The sequence below is a fragment of the Mustela putorius genome, unplaced genomic scaffold (assembly GCF_011764305.1).
Source record: "Mustela putorius furo isolate JIRA1106 unplaced genomic scaffold, ASM1176430v1.1 tig00537350_pilon_pilon_pilon, whole genome shotgun sequence".
NCBI lineage: Eukaryota > Metazoa > Chordata > Mammalia > Carnivora > Mustelidae > Mustela > Mustela putorius.
Genome location: NW_025422471.1, coordinates 27331502 through 27350076, shown reverse-complemented (window position 1 = coordinate 27350076; position 18575 = coordinate 27331502). Strand labels below are relative to the sequence as shown.

The following is an 18575-nucleotide window of genomic DNA, read 5'->3' as shown; positions in this document are numbered from 1 at the left end:
CGATTATTTCAGGGTTGGTGTATGTGTATGGTTTTTTGTTTGTTTGTTTGTTTGTTTGTTTATTTTTAGATATAGAGTCCATCAGCCAGCTTTGAGAATCTATGGTTCAGGAAAATTCCAGAAAATGTGTTTCATGAAGGCCTTGATTCAATGACTGAATCAAACCTGACGCAGAAAAGCTACTAGGGTTGAAACCTGCTTGGCAATACCATTTTTGGCCAGAATGGCCAATACCAGATACATTCCTAGGATAAAAGTAGGTGACAGGGTATTCTCCTGATACTCAAAAGTGAGAAGATAAAGAATCCACCTTCTCTCATCTCCAAAACCAACTTTCAACCAACATAGACTAAAATATATTTTCCAGTGTAATGACCTTGACATGACTTCATCAGCACTTCATTGTTAAGTGAGGAATTTGAATGTATGACTACATGAACGGATGAAGGCACAGAGGATGGGTTAATCTTGTACAGTGGAGATGGCTGGCTGGCACGGTGCTTAAGATAGAATGGTTGGAAATTATGCCTCATTTCATATTCCAGCTCTCTCATTTATTACCTATGAAATTTTAAGCACGTATTTCAGATGACTTGGTGCATTTGCTTCCTTGCATATAAAATCGGACTTCTGATAGTATCCGCTTTGGAGGTGGTAAGATGATTACATAAGACAAAGACTAAAATAGTTGGAACTTTGGAGATACTCCATAGACAGAATCATCACTTGTTACTAGACCTGGTGTTAAGAAAGCTATAAATCATGAGGAAGTGCATTTGAAGACTTGAGCCGCTGGACCGCTTCTGGGCGCTGGCTCCAGTGGCCCGAAAGTCTTGCACTTCATTTGGGCTATACCTAATAAGGCCCATCTCAGAACATGTTCCACAACTATACCGGCTGCCACTAGGTGTTCCATGATGGACAGGTCTCACAACAACAATATTGGGAAATGCTGGGTTTGCAGTTACCCAGCTTTTTCACAGCTTGAGTTGTGCTCATGTGTATCTGAAAGTGACCCTTCCCAAATTTTTGTATTTAACCACAGTATCCTCCTCCTGTCCAGCTCGGTGTCTTGTGGGGCTACTGTTCCTTTAAATACAGTGGAGTAAACACGTGATATAAGTGGATGTTGAAATACATTCATTGCCTGTGGCACACCCTTCAAACACATTTTTTTCTCCCTTCTGAATGGTTGAAATCCACATGACAGATCCCAACATGATTAACCAGCTGGGTTGTCTTTTGAAAACCAAATCCAATGTGAATTTAAGATAGAGCTTTGTTTAGCCCCCAGGTCAGCGTTTGGACCTATGGATAAGGATTTGTGTGTCCAGTCTTCTTAGAGATGTTCTGGGTTCACTTCCTTGGGTCTTTTCAAAGGTGCCATGTGCTGAGGGGGAGTCTTCCCTGACGAAGCACAGGAGGTTTTGTGTTTGGTTCTGGAGGCCAGGTCTGGGCCCTTCTCACCGTGTGGTCCAGCTGTTGGAAGTTTTCCCTGTGACACCCTGGCACCCACCCCCACCCCTTTTGTACATCTATTTCCTTTGTTAGGAATATCTTCTTTCCTTCCCTTTCCTTCCATCCTGGTTAACTCCTTTTTGTTGGTGGTGTTCCTATGTTTATTATCCACTTACACTTTCCCCCCCTTTTTTTTTGTTATTAACATATAATGTATTATTTGCCCCAGGGGTACAGGTCTGTGACTCATCATTCTTACACAATTCACAACACTCACCATAGCGCATACCCTCCCCAATGTCCATAACCCAGCCATGCTATCCTTGTTCCCTGCTCCCCCAGCAACCCTCAATTCCTGAGATTGAGTCCTTGTGATTTGTTTCCCTCTCTGGTTTCATCTTGTTTCAATTTTTCTCTCCCTTCCCCTATGATCTGCCTTGGTTTCTCAAATTCCACATATCAGGGAGATCATATGATAGTTGTCTTTCTCTGATTGACTTATTTCGCTCAGCATAATACCCTCTAGTTCCATCCACGTCATTGTAAATGGCATCCTGGTTAACTCTGACTCATCTTTCAAGCCTGAGCTCCAGGGTCACTTACTTCTAGATGCCTTTCCAGATGCCCTTTGTCTGGGTTAGGGATCTCTCTTGTGTAATCCTATGTGTCCAATACACCCTTTTGTTCCTTTCTACAATGTTTAGACTCTAGGAAGTTTTGTTTGAGTTATAATTCATAATACAGTGAAATGGTCACATGTTAACTCCCTTCAGTCTACTTGGTGAAAAGAATATCAAGGCACAGAATATTTCTGTAACTCCAGAAAGCTTCCTTCTACTCCTTTCCAATCAACCCCTACCCCCCAGAAGCAATTACTCCGCCACTTTCCACATCATAGATTAATTTGCTTATTCTAGAATGGAATGGAATCAGACACTATGAACCTTACTTGTGTTTGGCTTTTTTCACTCACAGGTTTCTGAGACACACCCATGGGATTGCTTGAATCTGTAGTTGGTCCCCCTTTACTACCAACTCATCTTGCATTGATGAATTTACCACAGTTCCCTAGTCTTCTGTTGATGGACGCCTGGCTTATTTCTCATTTTTGGCTACTGTGAATAAAGCTGCTGTGAACATTCCTCTACAAAGTTTCTTTTTGGGAATTATGTTCTCATTCCAGTTGTATAAATACCTAGGAGTAGAATTGTTTCTAGAAGAGATACCTGTTTAACTTCTAAGAAAGTGAAAGTTTTCATAGCGATTATACATACTATAGGCTTCCTGGGTGCTGAGTCAAGGTCTTGGTCACCTTGGTTTCCCTCATGGCCAGCCCATTGCAGAGAACCCACTAAGCACTGAGTACTTGCTGAGTGAAGAACAAATGGATAGGAAGTTCAAACTGGTTTTCATTCCTTTTTTTTTTTTTTTTAAGATTTTATTTATTTATTTAAGAGAGAGAGCACAAGCAGTGGGGAGGGGTAGAGGTAGAGGGAAAAAGAGAAGCAGACTCCCTGCTGAGTAGGAAGCCCAGTGCAGGGTTCAATCCCAGGAGCTTGAGATCATGACATGAGCTGAAGGCAGACGCTGAACTGACTGAGCCACTCAGGTGCCCCTCAAATCAGTTTTCATTCCAACACCCTCTCTACTAATTGACAAACAATGAATGTCTATCAGAGGAATGGAAACTTGATTGACTTAAATGTGGTTTCAGTCCAGGTAGGCACACCCAGGGGAATACAGTGTCATTGCAGGGGCCCAGTATGTGCAGGTAAAGCCAAGTGTGGAGACTGATGGGCAACCATACAAAGGTCCGGATCACTGTAGCTGCCATGCTCACTCCTCAAGTAAGAACTGACACTTCCAGGCAAGGCCCTCTGTAGGCTACTCTTTCAAGCTCCTCCCCCTGCCTGGATTCACCAGCATAGATTCAGAGTTCAGCCAAACTTGACAACTGTCCTTTTTGATAGCATTTTCTCCCCTTTGCAAGTGTTGCAAATTCCACCTAGAATACCTCCATGCAAGGCCATTGCTCTCTGTTGACATCCTGGTCAGACTTCAGGGTTCGGTGAAGACGTTGTGTCCTCTCCAAAGTTGTCCTGGCCACCAAGCCTGGAAGCTCACTCTCTGGTGGGTCTGGGAAGTGGTGTTCAGCTGTGGGCTGTATTCATCAGCCACTGAGCAGGATGTCTTGCCTTTATTATAGTTCTCTGTGTCTGTATCTTCCAACTATGCGCTAACAGGCTTTGTCAGGATGGTGTGCTTAGTGGCCCTGGTTGTCTGGAAGGAATGAGGGCTGCTGGTCACTAAGGGAGTAGCCGAGGCTACTCTTCATGATCCTTGCTCTTGGTGGCTGATTCCACTAACGAGAACTTGTATGGTAATGCTTTGGCTCCTTCTTTCAAAGAGTTGTTTAGAAAAGAGAGAGTTCTATCCAGAGGAGGAGGATATAATGCACACTTAGGGAAATTAGCTTTCTTTAGGCTCCAGCAAGCACAAATATTAACAGGTAGAGTAGCTTCATATGACATTAGTATTCCTAAGACAATTAAAAACTAATTTTCTTTGGAGGAAGATGGCTCCAATGAATAGAGCAGTTAATCCTCTGACACATATGTTTTTTTTTTTTTGATTGCTGTTTTGGTAAAATCCTTATTTTGTCTCTGTTCTGCAAACTGCCTTCTTTTCTCACTGTATAATTTCTAAAAATATTTAAGTTTAATTTCTAGTAATGTAATATAGTTATCTTTACCCTGGTAACAAACAAATGTGAAAAGAATGCCAAGGGTGTGAAAATCTGTATTGAACAAAACATTTTTTTCTATATATTATTTTTATCTCTATGTATTTCTCTATATTATATTTTTCTATATATATTACTCTTTCTATATTTTTTCTATATATATTCAATATGTTTTAAAATTATCTTTTTTGAATGGCATGAACTCAAAGTTGCAGTTGGAAAATATATTTTGGAGGTTGGTTTGTTGGCAAAAGTTATTTTAAACAAATAGAATTACAAAAATAATGTTTCTCATTTCTAAAAGGAAAAAATTTTATGTTTTTATGAAACCTGTAAATACCAATTTCTCAGAACAGAAAAGGCATGTAAGTTGTTTGACATTGCATAATTCTGTAGTTGTTAAAAAAAAAAAAAACCCACCTCATTTTTAGACCTTTAAAGAATTGGATACCAGTGTTTTTTGAAGTCCAGTAATAATATTAAGAAATAGTTAAAACTAGTTAGCTTGGATGTATTTAATTGCTTGTCTTCTTCTGTTTTAATAAGAAACACTGGATCTTGTATGCTCAAGAATTTTAACAGATGCTTTCCCTCAACGGAGTCAGGAAGAAGTAAATGCAGCATTAAAATTCCTAAGTCTAGTTCCTGCATTATTCACCTGGCAGAAAAATGAATTCACTTCTCTCAGCAAAATGAGAGGCATAACTCTTTCAGTGTGGGTAGGGTCATGAAGCAGACAGTTTCCAGAAAGTCAGTCTAATTGGCATGGGGTACGTAGGAATCCATGGTCTTTATATCTTTTAGAGGACTTCAGAGCCGTGAAAATAGTGCTGTGTCCCTGAGCTGGAGACCTACATGTCATTTAATTCAGTGCACTCTTAAGCAGTTGTTCCTATTTCTTAATAGGGACTCTGGAGTTTGCATATCTTAATTTTGATTTAAACATTGAGCTTGACATTTTTTGTCTGTTTGAATGTATTGTAGACAATTTCAAACATGTACATAATTAAACAGGAGTATGACAACCACACAGTGACTGTTACCCGACTTGAAAAACTTAAGAATATATGGCCAGTCGTGTTTCATCCAGCAGCTGAACTCCCAGCACACCCAGTATTATTTGGAAGCAGTATCTAAAAATCATGGGTCAACGTTTATTGATCCATAATATTTCAGTATATATCCGTAAAAGACAAGCCTCCCTTTTAAAACTATTATCACATCAAGGGGAAAATGAACAAAACTTCCATAGTATCAACATATGGTCACTATTTAAATCCCTAATTGTTTCTCTCTCTCGTGTGTGTGTGTGTGTGTGTGTGTGTGTATACTTTTCCTAGTTTCTTTTTTTTGACTCAGAATCCAAATTAAAAACTACATATTATAATTGGTTGCTGTGTATTTTAATGTATTTTTTATTAAAAGTTTTAATTATTAAAAAATTTCAGACTTATAGAAAAAATGCATTTAGCCAATGTTAACCTGTTGCCATCTTTGCTTCAGATATCTTTGCCTGTTTTTTAGAATGTTAGATACAATGTTCTTAGTTTTCCTATTTAGAGCTAACCAATATCATATAATTGGTGCATATTCTTGATTTAGTATGTTCTTACGCTATTACTACATACATGTGTGCATAAATAACTTCTATTTTTTGTTTTTATTTTTCTATATAAATACATAATGTGTATGCCTTTTTGCAACCTTTTTTTTTTTTTTCACTAAATGTGCATATTCATATATGTAGCTCAGGTAGTTAATTTTAACTGCTGTATGCTATTCCCTTACAGGAATAAACACCAGTGTGTTCATTACCCTACTAATAAACAGTTAGGATGTTTCAATTTTTTCCTCTTGCAAATGACTCTCAGTAAACATCCTTTTATCCATTCTCTTTGTCAAATCAATGAGAGTTTATTTACATGGTAACACCTAAAAGTGGTCAGGATATCTTTGGTTTTGCTGGGTATCACTGTTTTCTCTCTAAAGTTATATAATTCTCAGCAATATATGTGAGTTTCAGGTTTCCAGAACTTCCCCAACACTCATATTGTTAGGCTTTTAAATTTTGCCAATGTCATGGGTATGAAATGGTAACTCACATTTTTTCAATTTTCCCTAATTACTAGTGAGATTTACCTAATTACTAGTGAGATTTACCATCTTTTTCTTTTTTAAGATTTTATTTATTTATTTGACAGAGAGAGAGAGAGATCACAAGTAGGCAGAGAGCCAGGCAGAGAGAGAGGGGGGAAGCAGGCTCCCTGCTGGTAGAGAGCCTCATGCGGGGCTCGATCCCAGGACCCTGTGATTGTGACCTGAGCCTAAGACAGAGGTTTAATCCACTGAGCCACGCAGCCGTCCCTTACTATCTTTTTGTATTTATTTGCTTTTTGGGTTTCCTCTTTGGTGAATTGACTATAAAGGTGTTTTTCCTCACAGCAGATTTTGGAATTTCAAGTGTTTAGTCTTATTTATGCACATAAGGCACATTTATTCTTTTCAAATGGGTTCAGTATGTTTTGTACGTTGAGAAACAGTTTTCTGAGAAATCATATTTACAGTTATATATGGATACGTTAAGATTGGAAGAGGACATTTGTGAGAGCTGAGCTCTTTCAAGATGGAGAAAAATCAACCTAGTGTAGAAGCTACTTAAAATAATGTTGGTTTTGAGTATTCTGTTCTATCTTTTTGAGTCTTTAACCATCTGGCTTTTTCATCCACTTATTTTTTCCTTCCTTCCACTATGTCTTCCTCCAAATTTCTGACACCTCTCTGTAACTGACCAATATTAGTTTATACATACATACTCAACACATCCAGTATCTATAAGCTTTATTTCAAATTTCCTTGAAATTTCCCTTCTAGGATCCTCTGTCTGCCTGTTGCAATATGTCCTTGATTGGTCCAGGACTGCTATGCAGGTGTTACCTGGAGCACTGTTCATATCCCTCCTGTGATGGATCTATGTTCTCAGTCACATTTTTTATCTTTTATGACCTATTCCTTTAATTGCTGGAGCTAACCTCCAAACTTTCCAAAAGAAGTTGTCCTGAAAGCACATTTTCCCCAATTAACTAGTTTGAAAGGTCTTTTTTATCCTTTTTTTTTGTTGTTGTTACTTTTGTACTTGGGTTTTGTAAGATATCTAAGCTTAGAATTCTAGATGGAAAATTATTCTCTTTCAGAGTTTTGAAGGATTCTTCTACTTCTCTGAGTTGTTGTGATTGAGAAGTCTTATTTCTAATCTTTTGTGACCTGTTCTTAATTTTGGAAACCTTTAGAATTCTCTTTTTATCCCTTCTTGGATGAATTGTATTATATGTCTTAGTATGGTCTTTTGTTAAAGCCACTTTTACTGGTTTTTCATTAGGATCTTGCAATCTAGAGATATTTCCTTCAGTTCTGGAAAACTTTCCTTAAAATCTGCTTCCATTCATTATTATCTTATTAGAACTATTTCTGGTTATAAGTGGGACCTCTTGGGTCCTCTGATTTTTTGCTTTTTCTATTTCCAGTTTTTCATGTTTTTGTTCTACTTTCTGGGAGATTTTCTTGTCCTTAACCTCCTACTAGTCCATTATTTTTTTTTAGAGGATTTATTAGAGAGTGTGAGAGTGAATAGGGAGAGGGACAGAGGGAGAGACTTCAAACAGAGCATAATGTGGGGCCTGATGCCATTACCCTGAGCTCATGACCCCAGTTGAAACCAAGAGTTGGAGGCTCAACCGACTGAGCCACCCAGGTGCTCTTGATTTTTTTTTTCTTAATCAGCCAGCATATTCTTAATTTCAAGAAATTTGTTCTCTTATAGTTGTTAGTTTATGGAGTTGTGTTTTTGTCTTGTAGTTGAATGTCTTTTCAATAGTTTTATGAAGATAAGTATGGTTTTTGGAAGTTTTCTTCAGCCTTCTGGGTACATGAGGTTTTTTTTTTTCCCCCTTAAGATTTATTTATTTTAGAGAGAGAGAATGAGTGGGAGGGGAAGAGGGAGAGAGAATGTGAGGCAGACTCTGTTCTGAGCATGGAGCCCGACACAAGGCTCAATCTCACAACCTTGAGATCGTGACCTGAGCTGAAAACAAGAGTTGGGTGCTTAACTGTCACCCAGGTGCACTGCCCCCCACCCCGTCCCGTAGTCTAGAGTTCTGTTTTCAGCTTAGAGTTGTGTCTTTATTTGTATTAGGCTCTCCCTCTCCTATTCCACAATATACCTACCATTGTGGATTGGTATAACAATTGAATGTTTTTGGCTCAAGGTCAAATAATATTGTTGGCAGAAAAAGAGGAGCCCTATAATGCACTTCTACCTTGACTAAACACTTGGTTTGATTCTGCTCAGAAGACAAGGATTAGACTAAATGAAATTTTTTTTTAAAAGATTTTATTTATTTGAGAGAAAGAGAGTATGAGCAGGTGGGAGAGGCAGAAGGAGAGGGAGAAGAACACTCCCTGCTGAGCAAAGAGCCTGATATGGGACTCCATCCCAGGACCCTGGGATCATGACCTGAGCTGAAGGCAGAGGCTTAACCAACTGAGCCACCCAGGCACCCTAGACTAAATGAAATTTTAAACTACTTTCTACACATAAGAATTCCAAAGTGATGATTCTCAGGACTCTAAGTAGATAAAATTTTTGAATCATATATTAACTAATTCCTTTGACAATATATAAGTATATATTGTCAAAATATATATAGTGCATTATATATATATAATACTTTGATATTAATATCTTAGATGCATTTGCTTTCTATTTCTTTTTTTAAATTTTTTTAAAGATTTTATTTACTTATTTGACAGACAGAGATCACAGGTAGGCAGAGAGGCAGGCAGAGAGAGAGAAGAGGAAGCAGGCTCTCTGCTGAGCAGAAAGCCAATGCAGGGCTCTATTCCAGAACCCTGGGATCATGACCTGAGCCAAAGGCAGAGTCTTTAACCCACTGAGCCACCCAGGCGCCCCTACTTTCTATTTCTTAAATGTACTTTTTAGTTTTAGGTAAACTCAAAGGCTAAAGAATAGAAATCTAAATTCCAAGAGAAACTGGTCAATTTGTTGCCATCCACAAATACATCCAGGGTATAAAAGATCTATTCTGAATTATAGTTCACTTAGGAAGTGTAAGATTTTCTAGGCAAAAGCAAAGGACCATGCTTGAATCTGTATCACTTTTTATGAGTAGCTATAAACTCAAATGAACCTCATCTATTTTATGGAATAGATTCATATAAATTGTATATCTTTCTAAATAGTTGTAAACCTAAATACACATACTTGCCAATAACTTGTCATACAGTTGCATTAAAATTGATCAAAACACACTCCACATCCAGAGGAGGATTCTAATTTATTGCCACAGTGTTCCATTTATATCAGATGTACAGAAGCTACACTTGTTGGAATAACAGAGAACGTTTTATAATTTTATAGTCCATGTATATGTAAAGCTATGGACTTTTAAAAATGTGTCATGGGGAGCTCCTGGGTGGCTCAGTCAGTTGAGGGTCTGTTTCAGCTCAGGTCATGATCCCAGGGGCCTGGGATCAAGTCCTGCATTGGGCTCCATGCTCAACAGGAAGCCTGCTTCTCCCTCTCCCACTCCCCCTGCTTGTGCTCCCCCTCTCACTCTCTCTCTCTCTCTCTGTCAAATAAATAAATAAATAAAGTCTTCTTTTAAAAAAAAGTATCATGGGACATTTCAAATGTACACAAAAGTCGAGTTGTCTAATGAATTCTCAGCTTTAATGATCACCAACACACAGTCAAGCCAATCTTGGTTCATCAGTGCTCTTTTCTCTGTCTCATGTTATCATGAGAGATCCAAGACATCCTATGATTTCATCTTAAAATACTTTAGTCTCTTTCTTTAAAAGACAAGGAGTGTTTTTTTTAAACATCACCACAATATCATAATTACACCTAAAAAATTCCAACAGTTTTGACTCAAAATCATAGTGTCAGTACTTGAATTTCTTCTGTCTCAGTTTTTTCTCCTTGGTTTGTTTGAATTGGGATCCAAATAATTTCACACATTGCATTTGGTTGTATATCCCTCAAATCTCTCTCTCTCTTTTTTTTTTTAAAGATTTTATTTATTTATTTGACAGACAGAGATCACAAGTAGGCAGAGAGGCAGGCAGAGGGAGAGGGAGAAGCAGGCTCCCCACAGAGCAGAGAGCCCGATGCGGGGCTCGATCCCAGGACGCTGAGATCATGACCTGAGCCGAAGGCAGAGGCTTTAACCCTCTGAGCCACCCAGGTACCCCTCAAATCTCTTTTAATCTAAAGTTTCTCTGCCTCTTTTTAAAAAAAAGTCTTACAATTTTTGAAAAGACTAAGTTGTTTTATTTGTTGAAAAGACATTTTTTCCAGAAAAAAAATTTTTTTAATGTCCTACCTTCTGAATTTTGCTGATAGCTTTTCTGTAGTGTCACTTAACCTATTCTTCTGCTCCTGTATTTCCTGTAAACTGCATAGTTGGGAATAGGTATTTGATATTTGACTAGATAGAGGCTTTTCTGACACATAAAGATAGTATAGTAGATTTCCTATACTGTACATAATGTACATTTCCTCTTGCATCCTATCATGAGGCTTACCATATGTTTCTCTTTATGATATTAAATTGATCTGTGGGTTCAGATATTGTCACCTTGATCCATTCATTATAAGGTTCCCCATCTGCCTTTCTCCTGTTAACTTGAGCAGCCATTGACGATTATTGCCCGGGTCCACCGTCGGACACAATATACAGGGTTAAGAGTTTCCAAATTTGGAAAACCTCACTTATTTTCACCTTCCTGCCCCTGATTTATTCTGGCATCTTGGTCATTGATTGTCTTTTTCTTGGGCTATAATATATTTATCTCTCTCTACTGTACCATTTCCCAAGTTAGTCACATGGAACACAGCACTGCCAAGCACCCCGTGAGAGAAGTCTCCTTGGGTTTGGGGGATGCCACTTCCTCTTTTCCCCTCTCAGAGCCTGTTAACATTCTAAGAAAACTCTAAATAAACTCGATTTACCCAGAGTTGCATCGACTTACCTGACCACTGGATTCTTTCATCATTAATACCTATTAGTATCTTATTTAGAGAAACACTTTGAAATGCCTCCTAAAGAGGGGGAGGTAGTAGCACTTGCCCCATTCCTCCTGGGAGGCTTGCTAATGTGAAAGTCAGAGGAGTCCTTACCGTTGCCACCTTCTGGGGAGAAAGGAGAGTGAGAGCAAGGCAAAGTTCGGATAACAGGCTTGGTGTATTGAAACATGTCTTGTGTTAATATTCATTGTATCAATGGCTCCAGTTGCTTTGTTTCTTGTCAGTGCCACCTATGTAACTTACAGATGATTCCAAGTATGTTAATTACTGATAAGAAAATAAAGTCCAGCTGTAACAGTCACAATTTAAAAGACAGCAGTTTGGTTTTATATGTTACAAATTTCTTCCTGCACCCCACACATGCATAGTCCCCCCAGAGCACTGTTATTTGAGTTCAGATGCAGTATTGGTACATGAGGAGTAGTAAAGGAATCATGACAATAATTGAGATCATTGGCTCCAGATACCAACTCAGGGTTTGTTTTCATGCCAGAGGCTCACGTCCCGTTTGTGGCTCACTATGGAAAGTGGAGTCTGGCAAAATTAGTGACATAGACCAATTTTCCTTTGCTCTGAAGATACCTCAATCTCTGTACAGTAAGTGTTTTCCATTAGAAGAAAAATGCTTTGCATTAAGGATCCTGAGAAAAAATAGTGATTGCCAGTAATGCCATCAGGAAACTATTTTTTAAATGTTTCACAGTATAAGCATGAATCAGTCATTAAGTAGGGAATACAACTTATTTTTCAGACTTGGAACATGAATCAAAAATTTTTTGAGGTGGAGTTATTCTAGGAAAGTGTGAATTTTGATTTTAGGAACAGGCACAAAGGTTATACTAATAAGAAGCACAAGTCAGAACACTTCATTAAAATAAACAAGAACAGAGCCAAGACTCAGAAGATATGAAGCTCTATTTTGTGAGTTTTGTTTGGGAGAATGGGATAGGATGAGACACAGAGGGCCAAGCAAGTCATCATCTATGATCTCAACAGCAGGTTCAATGTGCTTTTTGTAGCACTGGGGCTGGTGCCTGGCCATTGGCCATACTGTTGAGTTAAAGTCTAGACCTCCACAGTTGATACTTATGATGAAAGTTACACTGGTGCTTTAAAATTTAAATAAAGCTTCAAATTTATCATGATTTAAAGTGCCTTTCCATTCAGAAAATCCAGAAAAGGCAAATATTACATTAATTACATTACATCTAAATGATAGACCCTTGTTGACTTGCCACAAACATTTTCTTCATGACACGTTACTCTTAAGTTTGCTGTTCATTGAAGGGAAGATCACATGCAGGTTTTGACTGTGGACATTATCTTCTCATTAGGTAGCTTTCCAATACGTTCCTTTGAGGACTCTATGTGGCCTCAGATAGGTTGTTATGATGAATGAAGGAAGAAAGGTGGGGCATATGTCTGGAAATTACCTTAAAAACATTTCTTAGATGCAACTTAAGGTAATACATTTGCATTTCTTGAGTATAAAGCAGTTAAAAAATACATTCATTTGTTGCTCCCTGAGATTATTACTTGGTGAATCACTAAGCCAAAACACTGATCTATAAATTCTCAGTAGACGAGTTCAAGAGGTCAGAATGATTTCAGTTAAATCCTTCATGAACGGAAGCCCAAAGAGGAGAAATGACTTGCTCAAGGTTATATTTTACCTTGTGGTTTACAGAGTACATTCAACTCTCAGCTTAGGGGGCCCTTCATTCATTTTTAATATGGCACACAGTTGCACTGTACACCTTGAGTTTATAGTCTGGTCTTAAACCAATTATCCAGTTGGTGCAGAATAATTACAATGGTGATGAGCCGATGGAAGGAAGGCTGGTTTTGCTTCTTGCTAGTGTCACCTTTTCAGGAGCTGATTTCTATTTTTGCAAGTTATCCTACACCCCAGATTCTCTTCCTTGATAGTCTAAAATTCCAACAGCAGGTAAGCAAATTGCGAAAATGATATATGCAAATGCCAATCAACAGGTTACATCTGAGGACTGAAAATAGGGAAATTCAGGCAACAGTCTGGCCTGTGTCTCTCCTTGCATGGTGCTGTGCATGTCCCTTGATTGCCTGGGTGCTTCTTAACCTCACCTCACAGGAGAAAAGGAATAGTACCAGTCAAAACGTGGAGACTTAGAATTTTTAAAAACTTCATTAGCAGACTGACTTAGACCCCACAGTGGATCTAAGAAAATTTCTTCTTAAGGATGGAGTTTGTAGGGTATGAAAAAAAGGTAGGAAGCTCTGCACCAAGACTTTATCTCTTCCCTTGGGTTAGCCAGGTCTTGGGGTTTTCTATGTGTTTCAGCTTATTTGTCTTTATTTTAAGGGTAGCAATGTTCCTTTTGTTTAGTTTCCAGAAGAATGGCAAAGATAAAATTGTATCATTTAGGTCAAGTAAGAGGGAAATTTGTATTGTGACACTAGATTGAAAGTTTCCTTGTAGTTTGAAGTTTTGTTTCATTAAAATAGCATTTGCTTTATGGCTGATGAAGTTATGTTTCTGTTAAGTTACTATTTCTTTGCTTATTTAAAAAAAATGAGGTATTCTTTATGTTCAGCAATTCATAGGGATTTTGATCACAAAATTAGATGATTTTTATTCTTCAAGAATTCTGTCTTCTTAGTGAGGTTTTATTTTAACAAATGTTTTTTCAGTTTAGGGTTCCCTATAATGATCATATTCTCTGGAGTAAAAAGTGTGGAAAAAGGTGGCTGACCTTGAGAAGTATACAGTTGCTGTGCTGGAGTTCTTTCAGGGTTGAAATGGAATAATAAAATCAGAAGTCAAGGAACAGTTTCTAATTTCAAAGAAGATTGTCTGGCCTTGCCTAAATAGTTAAGATGGAAACTAAGGAAGAACACAGAGAAGAAAATTGAGTTCCCCTTCAGGTGATAAACAGCCACAACAACCACCATTCATCCATCTGGGATAGCAACACGAGTCTGTCACTTTAGGTTCCAGAAAGCTGTTTCTCACCTAGAGATGTTCTTCTGTATTTTTATTCTTATCTGAAAAAGTTTTCATTAAATCTCTGTACTTCCCTATGCACAGGAGATTAACCCCCCCCCCACACACACCCCATTTATTCTTTGTTGTATCTTCCTGAACTAGAACCTACAGCTTAACTCGAGATGATAAAAATTCTGGGGGCGTCTGGGTGGCTCAGTTCGTTAACTGTCTGCCTTCAGCACAGGTCATGATCTCAGGGTCCTGGGATCAAGACCCACATTGGACTGTCTGCTCAGCAGGGAACCTGTTTCTCCTTCTCCCTCTGTCTGCTGCTCCCCCTGTTTGTGCTCTCTTTCTGTGTCAAATAAATAAAATCTTAAAAAATCTTTAAAAAAAAAAAGAATTCTGATATACACTCGGTTCTTTGGCTCTTTTTGAGCATGCCTTCCCTTGAAACCATTAAGATGACTTGCCTGATCCAGACTCACTATTATTTTGGGTTCTCTACTACATCTTTTACACCCCCAGAGGAAGGAAATGTACATGGATTAAGGGCTTCCACTGTGCCTGGCATGGCTGCATTTGTCACCAATCACCTCTCAACCACCTCATTCAATGGATGGTTGTTCATTCTCCATGTGGTATTTTTTGTAGCCTGGCTGGACCTTCTGTTGGCTAGTAGGCAGCACTGGAATGGCTTACATGAACTGTGCTCCAATCTTCCAGCCTCTGCTATGGAAGTTTTGAGCTGTGAGTGTGTGTGTTTTGGGTTGTGTAATACGAAACACAAGTACTGAAACAGAATATTTGTTGTTAGAGGTTAAATGGCTTTATTCATTCAATGGCTGGGGAAAGCAATTGAAAGCATGAACGTCTGTTGTGACCACAGACAGGCATACTTTGTCTCCAAATATGATAAAATAGCACAGAGGGCATTTTAGATTCATCTGTCTTACTCTCAGAGAGAAATCATTGCTGGGGGTGGTGGTTCATATTTACCCTATTAAATACAGGAGGCTTGCAAATTTTATAATAATTGTTGTGCCTGTTTTTAGGAGCTTAGGATGTCTTTCTTAATTTTGTTTTTGCTAAGTGACTCTTCAAAATGTAGTACTTAGGGAGGATAAAGTATTAAACATTCAAGGTCTCTTAATTTAGCCAAGATGGTCAAGCCCTTTTCATGACCATGAGAAATGGGAATCGTGAGAATTGTGATTAGCTGAGCAAATGACAGTGACCTCTGAGTTCAAATCTAGATTAGATCTTAGTTGCATGGTGTTGGGCAAAGAACTGAAGTAGCCTGGGCCTCAGTTTCCCAAGCTGTAAAATGTGGGTTACAACATTTTGAGGCTTAAAGAGTGAGGACAGTAAAAGGCCCAGAATGGTTCTTGTGCCCAGAAAGGCAGAGAATGCTCATTTTCTGGGCACAAGCGTGTAGTTAGAGGCATCTTTGTGAAGTAGTTATATTTTCAGTAGTTAGTGAGTTCCTAGCTCTTAAAGTATAGGATTTGGAATCAGGGTTAATAAAATCAAGTCACCCAAAGGTGAATAAATTTTATTCTTTGTGCCCCACTGGCATTTGGAGCTGTGGGCAGAACTGTGGGGTACAGCCTTACCTCCTTCTGCCCTCTCCTCCCCCTGGGGCCCTGGTCCGCTTCAGAGGCACCAGTCAGCTCCGCCAGGTTACTCGTGTTTGCTTTCTGTGCTCTGGCTGTCCTTCTCCCAGTGGCCCTGCCTCTTACTGGGAGAAGTGATGAAAGAAGATGTAGCAAAGGGCATCACATGCCTGAAGATGGAGCCATGTGAGGACATTTTAGTCCTCATTCCTGCCAGGCCTTGATCCCTGCCTTCTGTAATAGCTAAATACAGAAGTTACAAGTATTTTTTTTTTTTTGTCATTAGAATGCTACCAGTTATGTGTATTCACCTAAATAATAGAGTCCTTGGATAAAATGTGGCAATGATTGTAATGACTTCTGATTAATGACTGACCAAGGAGCAGGTGGACTCTAGCCATATACATCTTTCTCCCCTGGATTTTTGCTCTGACTGAAGCCAGTTGTTCGTAATTTTGCCATAGAGCTGAGCCTCAGGAAGGGTGGTCAACAGAAGGAGGGAAAAGAAAATAGTTTGCAGCAAGAACATTTCTTTTCTTCAAATAGGAAACTCTTTCATTGTCCCTTAAACCATATATTATAGGGTATTACCAGAAAAAAGGGAGAATAGAGTATGCCCTGCTGTTGCTAGGTAAGAAAAAAGCAGCAGCAGCAGCAGCAGCAGCAGCAGCAGCAGTAGCCAGTCATAGTTGATATTGGAACAGTTTTCCCTAGGAACCTGGCTACTCTTGCTAAGTGATTTGTATAGTCTCAACAGATTTGCATAATGGTGAAGACTTCAACTCTATTCTTCCTGCCCCTTGCCCACATCAGTACAATCCCAGCTCTATCATATGAGTCTTGAGGTCAGTCCTTGACTTTGAGATATTCTGAGTTAAGGTGCTGTGCAGATGCCTTTAGTTCACTGCCCGTAGCTAGAGTGTATACTCTATTCCAGTGTATACTCTATTCCTAAGACTTTGAACCTGTTTTTAAAAGTCAGTGGGCCCCTTTTTCAGCAGTAGCAATGTTTTACCTGCCCACAAATGGTGATAAGTCCTTTTGACACTTCACTGGGATTATTTTGTAAAGGTTATTTTTAGCCATAGGAAACATCTGTACACAGAGCCAATCACATCTTAATGATATATTGATTCAATCCTTCGATTTAATTACATTTTGTTCCCTTCTCATTGGACTCAATGGTAATGTCTGTGGCTGACTGTAGGGGCCCTGTATTTCCTAGGTTTTGAGAGAGCTCTGAGTCCTAGCTTCCCCAGCTTTGCAGGCCTCAAGCTGATTCTCCTGACCTGAGTTGTCTGTCTTTTGCAGATTTGGACAACTCTCAGACTGAGTTCCCAACCCCCCATGACTCCAATCCACCTGGCTCTCAGCTGCAGACGTTTATGGCAGAAGCAAAGCTAAATCTACAGACACTGACCAGACAAGATGGGGAAACTGGAGATGGAGCTGAAGAAAATATTGTTTACCTCTAATTGTGTTGTCATAATTTTTCCAGACAAAACCAAACCCTGGCATTGTGTGGAGATTTTTTTTTCTTTTCCTGATTTTCATGTGACTGTGTCCAAATTGCTTTAAGAGTAATATTTAATATTTCCTGCAAGTTCATTTTTTGGGGCATGAGTCCAATTAAATTATTGAACACAGTTCTGTTTGTATAATCCTTACCTTATCACACCGAATTTCAGAGTTCTGGAGGAGAAATTCACTTGAATAAGCAGAAATATTTTCAAAGTTGTTAGGACTCTAACATATTGCATTTTCTACTGGATCATCTGGTTTTGGAATGCATTTTTTAAGATCTAGAGGAAGCAGTCTGGATGGAAAGAGTGATAATCTTGATGGGCAAACTTTCTCAACCACAGCAGGTAATTAGGGAGAGTGGCATCAGGACCCCAAAAGGCAGAGGAGGATGTAGGAAGGGCCTTTTCTTGGCTCATTTTTTACATGCTAGCTTCTCTTTGGGAAGTCACAGGGCTCACTCCCTGGGGGTGATCTGTTGTTGTCACCATGCAACCAATGAGTCTTGTCTGGGCACCTGTTCCAACTGGGCAACCACTCTGCTACGGACACAATCTGGACTCTTAGAACCTGGGCCATGTGCATAGCAGCCTCAATTTCTTGGTCCTAATGCTGGTTGGCTTTCAAGCCACAGTTGAACATCATCCTTCACCACGGCCCAGAGGCAGAGCCCCAATCAGTCCATTTTGATGTAAATAGTGAGGCTTCATTAGTGCCCTGGTCTCTCAGAGGGGGCCCTGTCTCCACAGGTGCAGGGAGCTAGAACAACTACTACTTGCTAGGAGGACCTCTGCCCTGCAGTTCTTTAAGGACAAAAACCACTTTCTGGGTGAAGCTTACTGATTGTATGTGCTTTCTCCCAAGGGAAAGCATACCTTCAGAGTAATATAGGTCTCTTGTAAGAAAATAAACCAGGAAATGCTTTCAGTTTGTTCTTCAGAAATAATTGTATATGTTTTGGTCTGTGTCAAAAATCTTTCACCTCACTATTTTACTTTGAAATTTGAACACTGTGTAAGACCCTAGTAAAATAGACGTTTCACACACAAACACTATCTCCTGTTACTAAATGCGAAGATCAAGGAGTACTAAGGTCACCCAGAACTGCAACACTTACCAGGAGGGGGCTGTGATAGGAAGGGAAGAAATTTCACCCAGATTCCATTG

At 39.1% G+C, this 18575-nt stretch overlaps 1 protein-coding gene across 7 annotated transcripts in view; it reads left to right on the top strand.

Annotated features, from left to right (window-relative positions):
- Positions 1-18335, top strand: part of ARHGEF28 (Rho guanine nucleotide exchange factor 28) — a 314268-nt gene extending 295933 nt beyond the window's left edge. For 5 of the 7 annotated variants that reach the window (XM_013063683.2, XM_045074450.1, XM_013063681.2 and 2 more), the window contains one exon: positions 17199-17533. In XM_013063683.2, coding sequence (XP_012919137.2) covers positions 17199-17362 — 164 coding nt within the window. In that variant the 3' untranslated portion in view covers positions 17363-17533. Of the gene's footprint in view, positions 1-17198 lie in introns of all 7 variants that reach the window. The other 2 variants (XR_001181930.2, XM_013063682.2) reach the window with 2 other exon arrangements.
- The last annotated feature ends 240 nt before the right edge of the window (positions 18336-18575 follow it).